A 16,263-nucleotide genomic window follows, 5' to 3' on the forward strand; every position below is an offset into this window, starting at 1 on the left:
CAACCATAAGCCTTACCCAACCGTATCTTAACCATTTTAAACGTCAACTTCAATGGGGTAGGGACGTCCCAAGGATGCAGTATAGCACAGACCCTTAAAAAAAAGCTGTTGCAAGGGAAGTGACGTTCCTGTGTCGTCAGATCTGTGTTGATGTTTTGTGGGGAATGGAGAGCTTGGAGGACGGGAAGAGGGAGACGGTTTGTTATTGTTCAACTAGCTAGCTATCACCAGAAAACAAAGCCAATAACAGATGATATCGATATATTTTGTAACCTAAGTGTTTAAGGTCGAATATTGCACAAAAACTGACGGCCTAAACGGCAAAGTAGGCGTACTAACTACATTCTGGAAAGAAGGAATCGTCACCCCTTTGACCCCCCTAACAGACAACCATGACGATTCTTCCGAAGAAGAAGCCGAACTCGAGTGTCGGTGTTTCGGACCACCCGGACGAGACTGACAGAAGGAGTGGCTCTGACCCGCATCAACATCCACACGGAGGTCGTACAGGTGCAAGACCGAGGGCCTCGCCGCCACCATGGTCCTATCAAGCCGCTCCACCTTCGGCAAGGGAGGATAGACGGAACGAGGCTAGCTCTCGGCCACAGCAGGCCTCTCCGCCTCCCGTGGTTTCAGGGTCTCCTGTTGGACCTGGGGATGGGACTGGAGGAATACCATGCGTTGCTGGGACACGCGGAGAACTGTCAGGCAGCGTTGGCTGTGGTGGAGGAATTGGTAGTTGCTGCTCGGGGCCTGGTCTGAGTAAAAGGCGACGACAAGCAACCTGCTCTGGGGTGGCCGGTGGTGGAACACCCGGCGTAGCTGGAGGTGGCAGTGGAGGTCCCAGTGCTGATTCGGAGGAAGGTGCGGGTTACAACAGTGAAGATGAGTACGAGAACGCATCGAGACTGCAGTCTGAGGACCCAGCTACAGTGGAACAGGTAATGCTGTGTAAAATGTACTTCATTAGTTCAGTTCATGGCCTCCAGGGTGACCACTACCTTCGTCCCGCAACTAGCCATTTCAAATAACATTTATATTAGCAAATTTGACTTTTTATTTTACTGTAACAATAAAATAAAAAGTAAAAATTGTTAATATAAATGTTAATTAAAATGGCTAGTTGTGGCACGAAACTAGGTGACCAAATGTATGAGAGTCAGTATGTCATTGCTCAGATTTTGCACATGCTCTCCTCTCATTATTTTCATTTTACAGATGAGCAGCAAACTGTTCAAAGACAAAATACTTTCCCACATGATTTGACCCAAATGGAACACCATATATGGTCCATTTAAGTATATATAGATATATTTTTGGCAAAATAAAGCAATAACAGTACCACATTGGTTTTTTGTTTTAAATGGGCGTTCTAGAAATGACCAGTTTGGGAGTAGTGGGTAAAAGGTACATGTATTGACTGTCACTGGTTGTTTGCTTTCTTCATCCAGGTCTGTTCAGTCAACCACATCAATTCAGGCTTCATCTAAAATGGAATGTGAAAGTACTCAAAGTTTGGAGAAATAATGAGCTAGCTCGTTTTTGTATTTTTTGTATGCCAGTCATTTGTTTTTATTACGTTCCAGGAGTCATAATGAAGCACTTTTCGATAAAGCCTAATCATTAAAGACACACTCTGCAAGATGTGCATACTATCAGCGTCACAAACAATGGAGCGAATACATCCCATTCTATTTTCACATGCAAATAGAGGTTTGTTTGCTCTACTGCTAGTCAATAAATTGCATTAGGCTACATGAGAGCAACATCTTTCTCTAAATATGATTTGAAGCGGTAGCATTAAAAGCTAGTGTAGGCAAACAAGTAATATTCATCCATAAAAAAAAGAGGCCTAAGCTAAAAGTAAATGTACAGATTGTACACTTGCTCAAAGATCTCGAATTGGTCTATTCCTGAAATTCATTATAGGTTCTTACTCTGAATGAATTTTCATCATTATGAAGATATCTAGGCTGTTCAGTGAAAAAAGAGGGATGCTATTTAATAAACCAGGAATTTTACATTGTTCCTGCGCCTTAGAAAATACACGAAGTAGGCCTATTTTAAACGTTCAATCAGCAATAGTAAGCCTACGTCTGCTATTCAATGGTCATGTCCATTAATGATAGGCTTAGTCCTATTTTATTCTTCAAGAATCAAAATGCCATGAACATACTCATGAAGTTAGTACAGCTGTCTTACTCCATCATATCCCAAAATATAGGCAAAGTTTGTTTTACACAATTGTTTATAAACAATGTCTTTGTAAACAATGTAGCCTAGGCCTCTGCTTAAAAAGGATGAAATAATTGCATTAGGCTGCAATTCGATTTGAATAAGCTGAATAGGCTAAGCCTATGGGCGGCAGGTAGCTTAGTGGGTAAGAGCGTTGTGCCAGTAACCGAAAGGTCGCTGGTTCTAATCCCCGAGCCGACTAGGTGAAAAATCTGTCGATGTGCCCTTGAGCAAGGCACTTAACCCTAATTGCTCCTGTAAGTCGCTCTGGATAAGAGCGTCTGCTAAATGACTAAAATGTAAATGTTTAATAGGCCTACTACTTGTCTTTCACCTCTCAGTAAGGAAAGGACAAACTTAATAAGACAACTTGTTATTAATGAATTAGCCTACATAATTTGGAAACAAAAAAGTTAATGTAATGGTGTGGTAAACAAGGATTTTCTTCAATTCAGTTAGACGAAGGCTGATATACAATTTATACCGTATACCGGGGTATTTTGAATTACCGACCATGTGATTTTCAATACTGTTTAAAAACAAAACAAATGTGTAGCAATTATTATTTTTTTGGCCTAATCTGCACTCTTGAAATGTTATTCCATAAATACTTCAACAAGCTCACTTGAGACATTAATTTAAGGTTGCCTCCCATGGTAGTCAGATAGACCTGCCTGTATAACCCATTGCATTGAATGACAGGTTTTCTATTTCTCTCAGCAGGAGCACTGGTTTGAGAAAGCGCTTGGGGAAAAGAAAGGCTTCGTCATTAAAAAAATGAAAGAGGATGGAGCATGTCTCTTCAGAGCTGTCGGTAAGTGGACAGCCTTCTCATTTGCCCTCCAATGGACCCAGGCCTTGTCTTTGAACTCGATCAGTCCAACATAAAACCTGCAGCAAAGATGTGCTGATCATTTGTTAAACCTTTATTTGACCAGGAAGTCATACTGAGACAGAAGAGCCCTGAATTACAGAAATGACTAAAATACATCAAATAACGAAATGCAAACGGAAACTAAACACGGTCATAAAAAAACATTAATCAGTAATAAGGTCCTCAATCAGGAGTGTAAATTGCCCTAGAGGCACCGAAACATCAAATCAAATCAAATGTATTTATAAAGCCCTTTTTACATCAGAAGATGTCACAAAGTGCTATACAGAAACCCAGCCTAAAACTCCAAACAGCAAACAATGCAGATGTGAAAGCAAATGTAAGAGAATTTTGAACATTGTTCCAAAAATACGGTGCAAAAACCCCCAGAAAAGCTGATTTACCTAACTCAGTAGAGACCATCCCTGAGACTGGGTGTGGTAATTCATACGTCTAAAGGTTATTAATGATGTAAGGTACAGCGGGAGTTTTTGTAAAAGGGCTTAATAAATAAAGAGATCAATGAATCGACCTACACGATTACGAACCTACTTTCTGGTAAAGAATGCAGTGATGTGATCAAAGATGCACCTTCCTTGAAATGAAGAAATAATTTTAAAAGAACGTCAGTAATGGACTCCATGGAGGAGCTTGAATGTTATGTACAAGTTTTTAACGTTAGTATCGTTAGCTTACATTTTGTCTACCAGACATTGAACGAAATCAAGGTAAAATTTGGTAAAGAGCAATGCCAACCAATTTCAGTTTATGACACTAGATGGCGCTACTCTACCATGGCTTTTCATAGTGAATTCTATGATGCAGTGACAGTATAAACCCTGTGAAAAAGCACAGGGCCAATTCTAATGCTTCTAGTCAATGTGTTTAAAAAAATAAATAATAATAATTACATATGTGAATAATCTGGTGAATAGACAATACAATAAAGCAGTTGTTATTTCAATATAAATGTAAGTTGTTTCCTGGAATTCATCCTTGTGTAAATATCTTCTGACACACACACACATGTATATGTGTGTCAGAAGACTACAAAATGAAACCCTTACAATGTAGGCCTAAACAACGTTTTTTTGGGCATATATATATATATTTTATCCATCTGTACATTTTCTTGGCCCAAAAAACGTTGTTTAGGCCTACATTGTAAGGGTTTCATTTTGTTCATTTTTTTGTAGCATTTTTTAGGCATTGTGGAAAAATGCATTGTTTCCCTGAATGTGTTCTGTCCATTGAGCATAGCCATGACCCGGCCACCTGCACCTGCAGGTGTGAGAACGGGCTGAGAATGGCTCCTCATATCTGGGTCTCATAGCTTTGTTATTCCCCTTAGGCACGGATGGAAACCACATTCATATTGACCTACATGTATGAATTCACGCCAGTTACATTTCCCTTCACACTCCCAGTACTTCAGGTGTGAAATCAATCCATTCCCAAACAATTGGGATAGTCTAACAAGAATGGGGTTATATAAGAGCAGTCCTGAAATTAGGTGAGCGCTTTCCCTTCGGCCAGGTGCTCAAAAAGACCTGCCCAGTTACTTCTCACTCCATGGGAAAACATTCCACTAAATTATTTGGGAATCTGATCAAGGTTTGTTATTTTAGTTTTAGGCCTTCAGGTGTTTGCCTTTTGTTTTTCTGGTTAATATTTTCTTTGATCTGGAAACAGGCCTAGCTAAAGAGAAGATTTAAACAGCAAAACAACCTGTATTCTTTGGCATCAACTGTGTGAGCTTTACAACTATTTGCATATCTCTCAGCCGATGGGTATTCAATCTTTAAATGAGGGTTATGTAATGTTGCCTTCTTCCTCTCCCAGCAATACTCAACCACAATACCTAAAGCACTCTCTTCTTAAACATAATTCAGCTCCTCTAGTCACCTCACTAGGGGTGACCTCACTAGGGGTGACCTCACTAGGGGTCACCTCACTAGGGGTGAACTAGGGTTCTCAGGTGAAGTCAAGAGGGTGTCCCTTTCCCCTCAGTGTAAGGTTTTGCCATAAACTAGTTTCATTTCATAGAAATGAATGTCACCATTAAAATGTCACAAAAATACACCCACGACATGCTGGTGGGTGTTTGTTCTACATACGTGGTGTGAATGTGAGTAGTATTGATGGTAATTCACCCCTGTCCACACCTGATGTGCTGTGGTGGGGGTTTCTCAGTGCTGTACTTTCTGCTTTGGTTTCAGATGTGCCCAGATCACATTTAGAGTTCCTGAGAAAAACCATTGGATTATCTAACCCACCACACACTTATTGTAAACCAGTATGTTTCCCCCTGTCCACTGAGTATAATTTACCCAGATGATTAAAGCCTTATCATCATTGGTTGCAAAATGGGATTACTGACTTCTGAACTGTGATGTATTATGGCTTAACTAAACTAAGCTACACTGAACAAAAATATAAACGCAGCATGCAATAATTTCAAAGATTTTACTGAGTTACAGTTCACATAAGGAAATCAGTCAATTTAAATAAATAAATTAGGCCCTAATCTATCGATTTCACATGACTGGGAATACAGATATGCATCTGTTGGTCACAGATACCTTTAAAAAAAGGTAGGGGCGTGGATCAGAAAACCAGTCAGTATCTGGTGTGACCACCATTTGCCTCATGCAGTGCGACACAGGCTGTTGATTGTGGCCTGTGGAATGTTGTCCCACTCCTCTTCAATGGCTGTGCGAAGTTTCTGGAACTGGAACACGCTGTCGTACATGTCAATCCAGAGCATCCCAAACATGTCTGGTGAGTATGCAGGCCAAGGAAGAACTGGGACATTTTCAGCTTCCAGGAGTTGTGTACAGATCCTTGCGACATGGGGCTGTGCATTATCATGCTGAAACACGAGGTGATGACAGCAGATAAATGCCACGACAATAGGCCTCAGGATCTCGTCACGGTATCAAATTGCCATTGATCAAATGCAATGACAAAATTACAAAACTGCACATTTTTAATATATCAAATCAAATTGGTGGCCTTTTATTGTCCCCAGAACAAGGTGCACCTGTGTAATGATCATGCTGTTTAATCAGCTTCTTGATATGCCACACCTGTCAGGTGGATGGATTATCTTGGCAAAGGAGAAATGCTCACTAACAGGGATTTAAACAAATGTGTGCACATTTTAGAGAAATAAGCTTTTTGTGCATATGGACAATTTCTGGGATCTTTTATTTCAGCTCATGAAATATGGGGCCAACACTTTACATGTTGCATTTATAATTTTTGTTCAGTGTATATTAGGCAATATATTTACATTTTCATGTATTTAAGAGTATCCTAAATAAGTGTATTTTCCAACTATCACTGACTAGGAGGGTTTGGGTCAATTCCATTTGAATTCTAGTCAATTCAGGAAGAACACTGAAATTCCAATTCATATTCTGTCCAGTGTTTTTCAATTAGGAACATTTGTGAATTGACTGGAATTGTACAACAATACAAAATATTTCGTTTTAATTTTGTACAACAATACAAAATAATTCGTTTTAAAGTATATTTTCCAAGTAGCAATGACTTCCACTGATAGCTACTTTATTGAGGAAACATTTACTTACTATGACTGTGATATGTGGTTGTCTCACCTAGCTATCTTAAGAGGAATGTACTAATTGTAAGTCGCTCTGGATAAGCTAAATTACTAAAATGTAAATGTCTTTGCTTTCAGAACCGGTTAATGTTCAATTAACAATTATGTTATTTGTCTACCGTCCAAGAACACCACCTTTTTACTTATTAGGCTAGTTACCCATGTCAATGAAGTTGAGCATTTTTGCAACCCAAGATCATGTGTGTGTAGATATGTTGCATGTCCACATTTTGCTAAATGATGTGACAGTCTGTGTCGGCGAGTGGCATCATGACACGGTCATCGACTAGACCTAGTGCAGGAATAAGGTAAAGGTCTCCGTGGTAACAGAGCTCTGCCCTAGCATGAAGCGCTCTCACTCACTCACATTCCCTTTCACTCATTACTGTACTTACTCATTCCCACTCATGTATTCCTCCCGTCTCATAGCTTGACTTTAATATTCTTTCTCTTGCTCACCCTCACTGTTATCAATACCCTCACTCCTCCTTTCACTCATTTTAGTTTTTCAGTCACTTTGTTACCTTTCTTTGCTCTGTGTTGGCAGAGAATAATGCATACCGGAAATCAACTTTACATTAGAGCTGTGTGTAAAGTTTGTGTGGACATGTGGGAGTGGGCCACTCTGACCCAGGCAGCTAATCAACCTGTCAGAAGTCACCTTCCCAACCATCTAGGCTATCTGTTAATGTTTTCCTGACACAGGCGCCAGAGGAATAGAACTTCATTGGTTTTGGTTGATACATTTACAGTGAGGGAAAAAACGTATTTGATCCCCTGCTGATTTTGTACGTTTGCCCACTGACAAAGAAATGATCAGTCTATAATTTTAATGGTAGGTTTATTTGAACAGTGAGAGACCGAATAACAACAAAAGAAATCCAGAAAAACGCATGTCAAAAATGTTATAAATTGATTTGCATTTTAATGAGGGAAATAAGTATTTGACCCCCTCTCAATCAGAAAGATTTCTGGCTCCCAGGTGTCTTTTATACAGGTAACGAGCTGAGATTAGGAGCACACTCTTAAAGGGAGTGCTCCTAAACTCAGCTTGTTACCTGTATAAAAGACACCTGTCCACAGAAGCAATCAATCAATCAGATTCCAAACTCTCCACCATGGCCAAGACCAAAGAGCTCTCCAAGGATGTCAGGGACAAGATTGTAGACCTACACAAGGCTGGAATGGGCTACAAGACCATCGCCAAGCAGCTTGGTGAGAAGGTGACAACAGTTGGTGCGATTATTCGCAAATGGAAGAAACACAAAATAACTCTCAATCTCCCTCGGCCTGGGGCTCCATGCAAGATCTCACCTCGTGGAGTTGCAATGATCATGAGAACGGTGAGGATCAGCCCAGAACTACACGGGAGGATCTTGTCAATGCTCTCAAGGCAGCTGGGACCATAGTCACCAAGAAAACAATTGGTAACACACTACGCCGTGAAGGACTGAAATCCTGCAGCGCCCGCAAGGTCCCCCTGCTCAAGAAAGCACATATACAGGCCTGTCTGAAGTTTTCCAATGAACATCTGAATGATTCAGAGGAGAACTGGGTGAAAGTGTTGTGGTGAGATGAGACCAAAATTTAGCTCTTTGGCATCAACTCAACTCGCCGTGTTTGGAGGAGGAGGAATGCTGCCTATGACCCCAAGAACACCATCCCCACCGTCAAACATGGAGGTGGAAACATTATGACAATGACCCAAAACACATGGCCAAGGCAACAAAGGAGTGTCTCAAGAAGAAGCACATTAAGGTCCTGGAGTGGCCTAGCCAGTCTCCAGACCTTAATCCCATAGAAAATCTGTGGAGGGAGCTGAAGGTTCGAGTTGCCAAACGTCTTGGAGAAGATCTGCAAAGAGGAGTGGGACAAAATCCCTCCTGAGATGTGTGCAAACCTGGTGGCCAACTACAAGAAACGTCTGACCTCTGATTGCCAACAAGGGTTTTGCCACCAAGAACTAAGTCATGTTTTGCAGAGGGGTCAAATACTTATTTCCCTCCATTAAAATGCAAATCAATTTATAACATTTTTGACATGTGTTTTTCTGGATTTTTTTGTTGTTATTCTGTCTCTCACTGTTCAAATAAACATACCATTAAAATTATAGACTGATCATGTCTTTGTCAGTGGGCAAACATACAAAATCAGCAGGGGATCAAATACTTTTTTCTCTCACTGTAATTGATATCAGTGAGATTAAAATGGATAATGGGTCGTTCCACGAAAATAGTGAAATTTTAAGTAGAAATTGTGCACCAATGTTGAATTTGTTAATTGAATGAAGTGCCCTTTTAATATAGACAACATGGAGAATTCAATCCATCAGATTGGTAATATTAATAAAGACTCAGCATTTTGACATGTCCCTCCGTGCATCCTCTGTGACTTCTAGGAAGATTTTAACACACTTAATCCACACAGTTTTCACCATCATTGTAAAGCCCTAGTTATTTTGTTGCTTTGACAGTCATTTCTAAAGATGATTATTTATTTAATGTGATTAGTGATTCATTTATGTCTGTCCCTCATTTCCAAGTCAACCCTATTCTGTTAACTGAACTCTTGTTTTAATATGGTGAAACTATTCTTTTTTTAAAAAAAATATTTTTTTCAAAAGCAACATTGAACATCTAATAGTGAAATCATAGTGTAAAAGCAGTTGAACTGGTAACCTTTTGGCCATTGTTTTGTGTTTTCTGATGGAAAATTGAGTGGTCGAACAGAACACGTCAACCCGGTTACCCATAGACAGACCGGTTAGAACTGTTAACAATACATGTTTTGGGGTGAAGCTTGGATTCAATTGTATCTCCCTGTTGCACACAACAAGCTTCCATTCCCCCTGTCACAAGGGGATTCATGGCTGATTTAAGATGAGATCGTCAACCCAGTCAACCCTGTTACTCTATTTGGCACTTAATAGGCCTTACTGTAGTCCTTTTTTTTCCTTTTAACCTGTTGAAATGGGAAAACTATTTTTTTTATGAAGTTGAACATGTGCTCTTTATGACAGAATGTAAAAAATAAAACATGTTACACTTCTCAAAATGCACAAATTGGTGCAACGACCCTAATGTTGAGAGGACGCATTGGAGAAATGAATTGTCACCGCCTTCCTCTCATCAATATCAGCCCTGTTTTGTGATAATTGGTTGATAGTGGGACACTTGTGCAAAAGGAGCTCTAGTCTAGACCCTTTGTGCTTTTGATCCCAACAATAGTAGGCGACCCTTTCTTGATTAACAGACTGGAACATACACTGCCAATGAGCCAGAACTAACTGTGCCTGCTTGCACTTATCATTCCCAGGACTATCTCTTCTCCACACAGCCCAATTCCACTAACCTTATCATTAAAAAAACAACGTCTAACTATGAAATAGGTTGAGTATAGTCATGGTGTGTTTTGAAACGTGAACATACTGGCTGTGACTATTTTTTGCTTAAGATACAAAAAAACTAACTTTTTTTGTATGTTTTTGTTTCTTGCCAATAGCACAAGAAAATCGAATATATAAATTAAACAGTTCACATACCATGGAGCATTGCTTTGATCGGAATGCCCTACCAATTCTGCCATCGTTTTATAACAATTAACATTCCAGAGGTATTCTCGCCAACCTAGCGACATTCTCAGGTACGAGGGATACTATCACTAGTCACATGACTCTATGGTCTGTAAGTAGGAATGCTTAGGCTGAAGCAAGTTAAACCTGTGTGTGGAGACTGCAGATCTACTCATTTCTCAGGTGTGTGAACCGGTTGGAGAAAGCCTTAAAATATGCAAAACACATTCCAGCTGCATGTGACTCTGAGTTGTGTCCAACGGGTTGTGTCTGAATTGTGTCCAATGTTTCTCTGTCTGTGGTAGTAAACAAAACGATTGAGATTCTGTCTGGCGTCCAGAGAAAAGACAGGTGGGAGTTAACATGCACTTTGTTTGTGTTTTACACTGTGAATGTATTTTGGTTTAGCACCGTCTGTCCATGAATCCAAACGTGCATACTTGCTGCACAACAACGATGTCATCCAGTGAACCAGGCGTGATAGGCCCAGAGCCTGTTCTCATTTTCCACTTTTCCCCATGACAACTCTGAATGGTTCCCCTCCATTAGGATCCTGCAGGGCCTGTATATTGCTGCTATCATTTAGGCCTTAGTTATTGACTTCTGTGCGGTCCTCTCTACAGTCCTTTCATTTCATTGTGCGCTAAGGTGTGGTTGAAATTCCTTACTGGCAATGTTGACATGGTAACAGTGTCTTCCATAAGGAAGAGTCGTGCGCATCGTCATGGTGTTAATTAGCCCAGAGGGGCTTTAAAATAGTTCAAACTTGTTAAAGAAAGTTCCAAATCCACATAGCCTAAATGAAGTTTATGACCGGTCGCTTTCTGTTTTACAAAATGAACTAACAACTTGGCCTACAATCTGAGGTAGAAGCCAGTTAATACATTTTCTTTGCTAAGTGACTCAGCGACCCAGGATGGTAAGTATTTGTACCTGTGACTCACCAGGCCACTGAACACACAGCCTGAAGGATGACGAGCATCTGGATATTAGGCTCTCACATTTTCATAGTAATAAAATTCATTTCACCTCCGGCTGGCCTGAAGGCTACTGGCCGAGCTTTGGTAACATTGAAGCTCATACACTAAGGATCTCATGTTATTTGCCTATTCAAAAACGTAGAGCAAAGTTTGAAGCTAAACTGGAGTTAGGAGTTTCCGTGGTGCATTCCAAAGACGTTGATCATTGTGTTGACCCTGTGGTTCTTATAGGTCTCAGGACTACACAAAACACTACCCATGTAACCGGTCAGGACAGCACATTGGTGGCCTTTGACCTTACACAGTGAGATCATGAGCAAAGCTAGTAGTACCTGTGTAAGTGAAACTTGAACTGGCAAAATATTTTTTGAAGCGAGAGAAAAATACAATATTGTCACAATTTTGTATGTGAAGGCACACTGTATTGGTGAACTTAGAGATGGTGCCCTTTGGCTTAATTACTGTTACAGTGAGTCTACACATTTTCCTCTGTCTGGTCCGAAAAAGACGAGTTTTGCAATAATCCCAACCAGCATAGACGACTGTCTGAAAAATTGAGAAAGAATGGAGATCACCCCCCACTATCATTTTGAAATGTTACCCAAAGTCAGAATCCGATCACAATACACTGCTCATGACCTTAAGCCTTCAGTGTCTTACTATGATTCAGAAGTGATGGTAATCTTAAGTAATAATTGTTAATTTGGACATTTTGAAATTCACACATTGCTCACTTTGCCCTTTTGCCCAATTGCACATTGCTGGTATGAGTTGCAATAGTACAGACAGCACACACACAACACGTGGGATGTCGTCATCCCCCCCCACACCCCACACACACACACACACAACGTGGGATGTCTTCCTCCCCACACACATTCACACTGGGTTTAGTAATTCAGACCTGGCATGGAAAAATAAGTTTGAACTTTTCCCATATTGAAATGCTTGTGAACTGTTAGATGAAGGTGAAGACATAGTCAGAGATAAAAGGGTGTCATGGCAGGATAAGCCCTTACAATTGAAGCCTATATCAATCTCTCATCCAGTTTTATGCCTAGCAGCCTGATTGATGAAGTCTAGTTTGGGTGAAAATGACACTGAAGCGAGCATTGAGGCCACAGTAAATCCACCATAAATGTAATTTTAGCTCAAAAGATGAGATGGTGGGAGGTAGGCCTTATCTGTGATTAGATGTTGAATGCAATTGACATAGGTAGGGGGCTATTGATCTGTTTATGTTTAAAGAGCAAAGTTCAAGTTGGAGATGTCCGGTCAAATACGACAGGTCACTGGAACCTGGCAGTGTCATTGGCAAATAGGTTGTACTGCTATGCGTTAGACTGTAATACTGGTGCTCATCTCCTCTAGGATCAGTCAGTGGGTCAGTGATCAGTAGCAAAGCATCAACAATGGTAGCCATGATTCACCTGCATCTGACTGGCAGGGCTACCTTAAAAAAAACTAAAATAAAAACATTTTAGGGTATGTCCACTCAACTGTGGTGCCTGAAATGATATGAATGCAGGGCTGTTCATGGCATTCAATATCTATTCTCAACCCAACTTACCCTTATTACTTTGTTTCCTGGGCAGAGTAGACTGAGTGAAACAGTCTTTTAAGAAGCTTTTAGTAGCATGTCTTATTGCAGCCTACTCTAATACTGTTTTGAGTTGACATAGAAAAACCTACGGTCTGCAGTGTTTTATCTTTCCACCACTGACTGTTGCATTGATGTGTTCTAAGGACTATGAATGAGAAAATAAAGACTCAATGGAGCAATGTTGGGCCTCGCTGATGATTCCAGTGAAGACAGATTTCTTTATTCACGTGCTTGTTCTCCATTGACGGGTGACTTAAGAGTAATTCTGCATAATTTAGATAAACTTTATCAACCGTTGACAGACCAGCAGGGTAGGAACCAAACTAATCCGCTTGTCTCTAGATCTACATAGAGCCCCGCCCCTTTCTTAGAAATGCACTAATTGGTTACTTACCAGCATTGCATTATCTCTATCCTACAGTACATTGGTTGTAGCTAGTATGCATGTGGTTTCTGGTTCTCTGTGTGGTCTTGGTCTCTTCTCCTTTCTTGTTAAATGTAGCCTATCTATTCAGCTCTTTTTCTCAGTAATCTTGCACGAAGAATTTCTTCCTCTTCCGTTTTTCTCGTCAATCTCCTCGTCATTGACCAGTGGCCTAGTCATGTTTTCTGACAGCCATCAACCCCAGTTCATCAAATTCACCAACCCTACCCATCGAACTCTCTTAGGTTGCTTTGGGGCGATTCCACACCAGTGGGAGCGGAAAATATTTTTGGTACAGTGTCTCAGATTGTTTTGGCAATTCTCACATAGAAACTTAATTGGGAGGAAGAATGTTTCAAATGCTTTTTACATTTGTATCACAAACCATTTTTTTGAAAATCATGATGGAAGTCGCCATTTTAGGCCCTTTTTAGACCTATTCGTGCCTCCTGTAACACCCTATGATCCGTGAACCGTACATGATACATTTTGGTGTCATTATACTCCTTACAGTGGGCTCTAACATATGGAGTGTGTCTAGATTCTGAAATACACATTTCCACATGAATCTATTCAACATTAACAATATGAATATCTCAAGACTACCCTTTTTAGATTTTGTTAATTTTAAGACATATTGTTTAGAACAATATACTCTACAAGTACATCACGTTTCCAGAGTGGGCTCTGCAAATTCTGAAGTTCTAATAAGTTTTTTATGAGCACCGTGAATGGTAAATGGTAGGGATGTGCCGAGTACTCAGATAAAACGAGTATCGTGCGCTAAACGACTATTGGCTAGTTTTTCTGTCTGTAATTTCCCCAGACAGACACGCGCGGCTCTCTTTCACTCACTCGTCTCCAAACATCATTTATGAATCCGTAGCTAGTCGTTGTTGTTCAATCTACACTGTACGAAAATATAAACGCAGCATGTAAAGTGTTGGTCCCATGTTTCATGAGATGAAATAAAAGACCCCAGAAATGTTCCATACTCACAAAGCGTATTTCTCTCAAATCTTGGGCACAAATTAGTTTACATCCCTGTTAGTGAGCATTTCTCCTTTGCCAAGATAATCCATCCACCTGACAGGTGTGGCATATCAAGAAGCTGATTAAACAGCATGATCATTACACAGGTGCACCTTGTGCTGGGGACAATAAAAGGCCACTCTAAAATGTGCTGTTTTGTCACACAACACAATGCCACAGATGTCTCAAGTTTTGAGGGAGTGTGCAATTGGCATGCGGACTGCAGGAATGTCCACCAGAGCTGTTGCCAGAAAATTTAATGTTAATTTCTCTACCATAAGCCGCCTCCAACGTCGTTTTAGAGAATTTGGCAGTACGTCCAACCGGCCTCACAACCACAGACCATGTGTAAACACGCCAGCCCAGGACCTCCACATCCGGCTTCTTCACCTGCGGGATTGTCTGAGACCAGCCACCCGGACAGCTGATGAAACTGAGGAGTACTTATTTCTGTAATAAAGCCCTTTTGTGGGGAAAAACTCATTCTGATTGGCTGGGCCTGGCTCCCCAGTGGGTGGGCCTGGCTCCCAAGTAGGTCTAAAAAAAATAAAAATAATATGCCATTTCAGACGTTCAAAGCGACTTACAGCACGTGCACACATTTTTTTGTGGGTGGTCCGGGATCGAACCAACCTGCGTACAAGCGTGCTCTACCAGCTGAGCTACAGTGGTCTATGCCCACCCATGGCTGCGCCCCTGCCCAGTCATGTGAAATCCATAGATTCGGCCTAATGAATTTATTTCAATTGACTGATTTCCTTATATGAACTGTAACTTAGTAAAATCTTTGAAATTGTAGCATGTTGCATTTATATTTTTGTTCAGTGTAGTTACTTCCTGTCGACTTTTCTGAGGCTATATGGTTGTTTTTGTCTGTTTACTTGGAGTTGTTTAGTAGGCCTACTTTGTCTGTCAGTATAATTATTCCATTGCTGGCATCTGTCGTTATGTCGTGATCCAAGCCCATATTTCTTGCTATTATGATTTATTCTCGCCCAGGCATGTTTACCGAGCGACAGATCATTCGAAAATAAAATTGCAAATGTACAGTGGGGGAAAAAAGTATTTAGTCAGCCACCAATTGTGCAAGTTCTCCCACTTAAAAAGATGAGAGAGGCCTGTAATTTTCATTATAGGTACACGTCAACTATGACAGACAAATTGAGGGAAAAAAATCCAGAAAATCACATTGTAGGATTTTTAAGGAATTTATTTGCAAATTATGGTGGAAAATAAGTATTTGGCCACCTACAAACAAGCAAGATTTCTGGCTCTCACAGACCTGTAACTTCTTCTTTAAGAGGCTCCTCTGTCCTCCACTCGTTACCTGTATTAATGGCACCTGTTTGAACTTGTTATCAGTATAAAAGACACCTGTCCACAACCTCAAACAGTCACACTCCAAACTCCACTATGGCCAAGACCAAAGAGCTGTCAAAGGACACCAGAAACAAAATTGTAGACCTGCACCAGGCTGGGAAGACTGAATCTGCAATAGGTAAGCAGCTTGGTTTGAAGAAATCAACTGTGGGAGCAATTATTAGGAAATGGAAGACATACAAGACCACTGATAATCTCCCTCGATCTGGGGCTCCACGCAAGATCTCACCCCGTGGGGTCAAAATGATCACAATAACGGTGAGCAAAAATCCCAGAACCACACGGGGGGACCTAGTGAATGACCTGCAGAGAGCTGGGACCAAAGTAACAAAGCCTACTATCAGTAACACACTACGCCGCCAGGGACTCAAATCCTGCAGTGCCAGACGTGTCCCCCTGCTTAAGCCAGTACATGTCCAGGCCCGTCTGAAGTTTGCTAGAGTGCATTTGGATGATCCAGAAGAGGATTGGGAGAATGTCATATGGTCAGATGAAACCAAAATAGAACTTTTTGGTAAGAACTCAACTCGTCGTGT

At 40.8% G+C, this 16,263-nt stretch overlaps 1 protein-coding gene across 3 annotated transcripts in view; it reads left to right on the forward strand.

Annotated features, from left to right (window-relative positions):
- The first annotated feature begins 369 nt into the window (after nt 1-369).
- otud5a (OTU deubiquitinase 5a) overlaps nt 370-16,263 on the forward strand; it is a 30,602-nt gene continuing 14,708 nt past the window's right edge. For 2 of the 3 annotated variants that reach the window (XM_041857069.2, XM_041857070.2), the window contains exons 1-2: nt 370-941; nt 2,956-3,049. In XM_041857069.2, coding sequence (XP_041713003.1) covers nt 393-941; nt 2,956-3,049 — 643 coding nt within the window. In that variant the 5' untranslated portion in view covers nt 370-392. The remainder of the gene's footprint in view (nt 942-2,955; nt 3,050-16,263) is intronic. The other variant, XM_041857071.2, reaches the window with a different exon arrangement.

This window comes from Coregonus clupeaformis, chromosome 30 (genome assembly GCF_020615455.1).
Source record: "Coregonus clupeaformis isolate EN_2021a chromosome 30, ASM2061545v1, whole genome shotgun sequence".
Taxonomy (NCBI): Eukaryota; Metazoa; Chordata; class Actinopteri; order Salmoniformes; family Salmonidae; genus Coregonus; species Coregonus clupeaformis.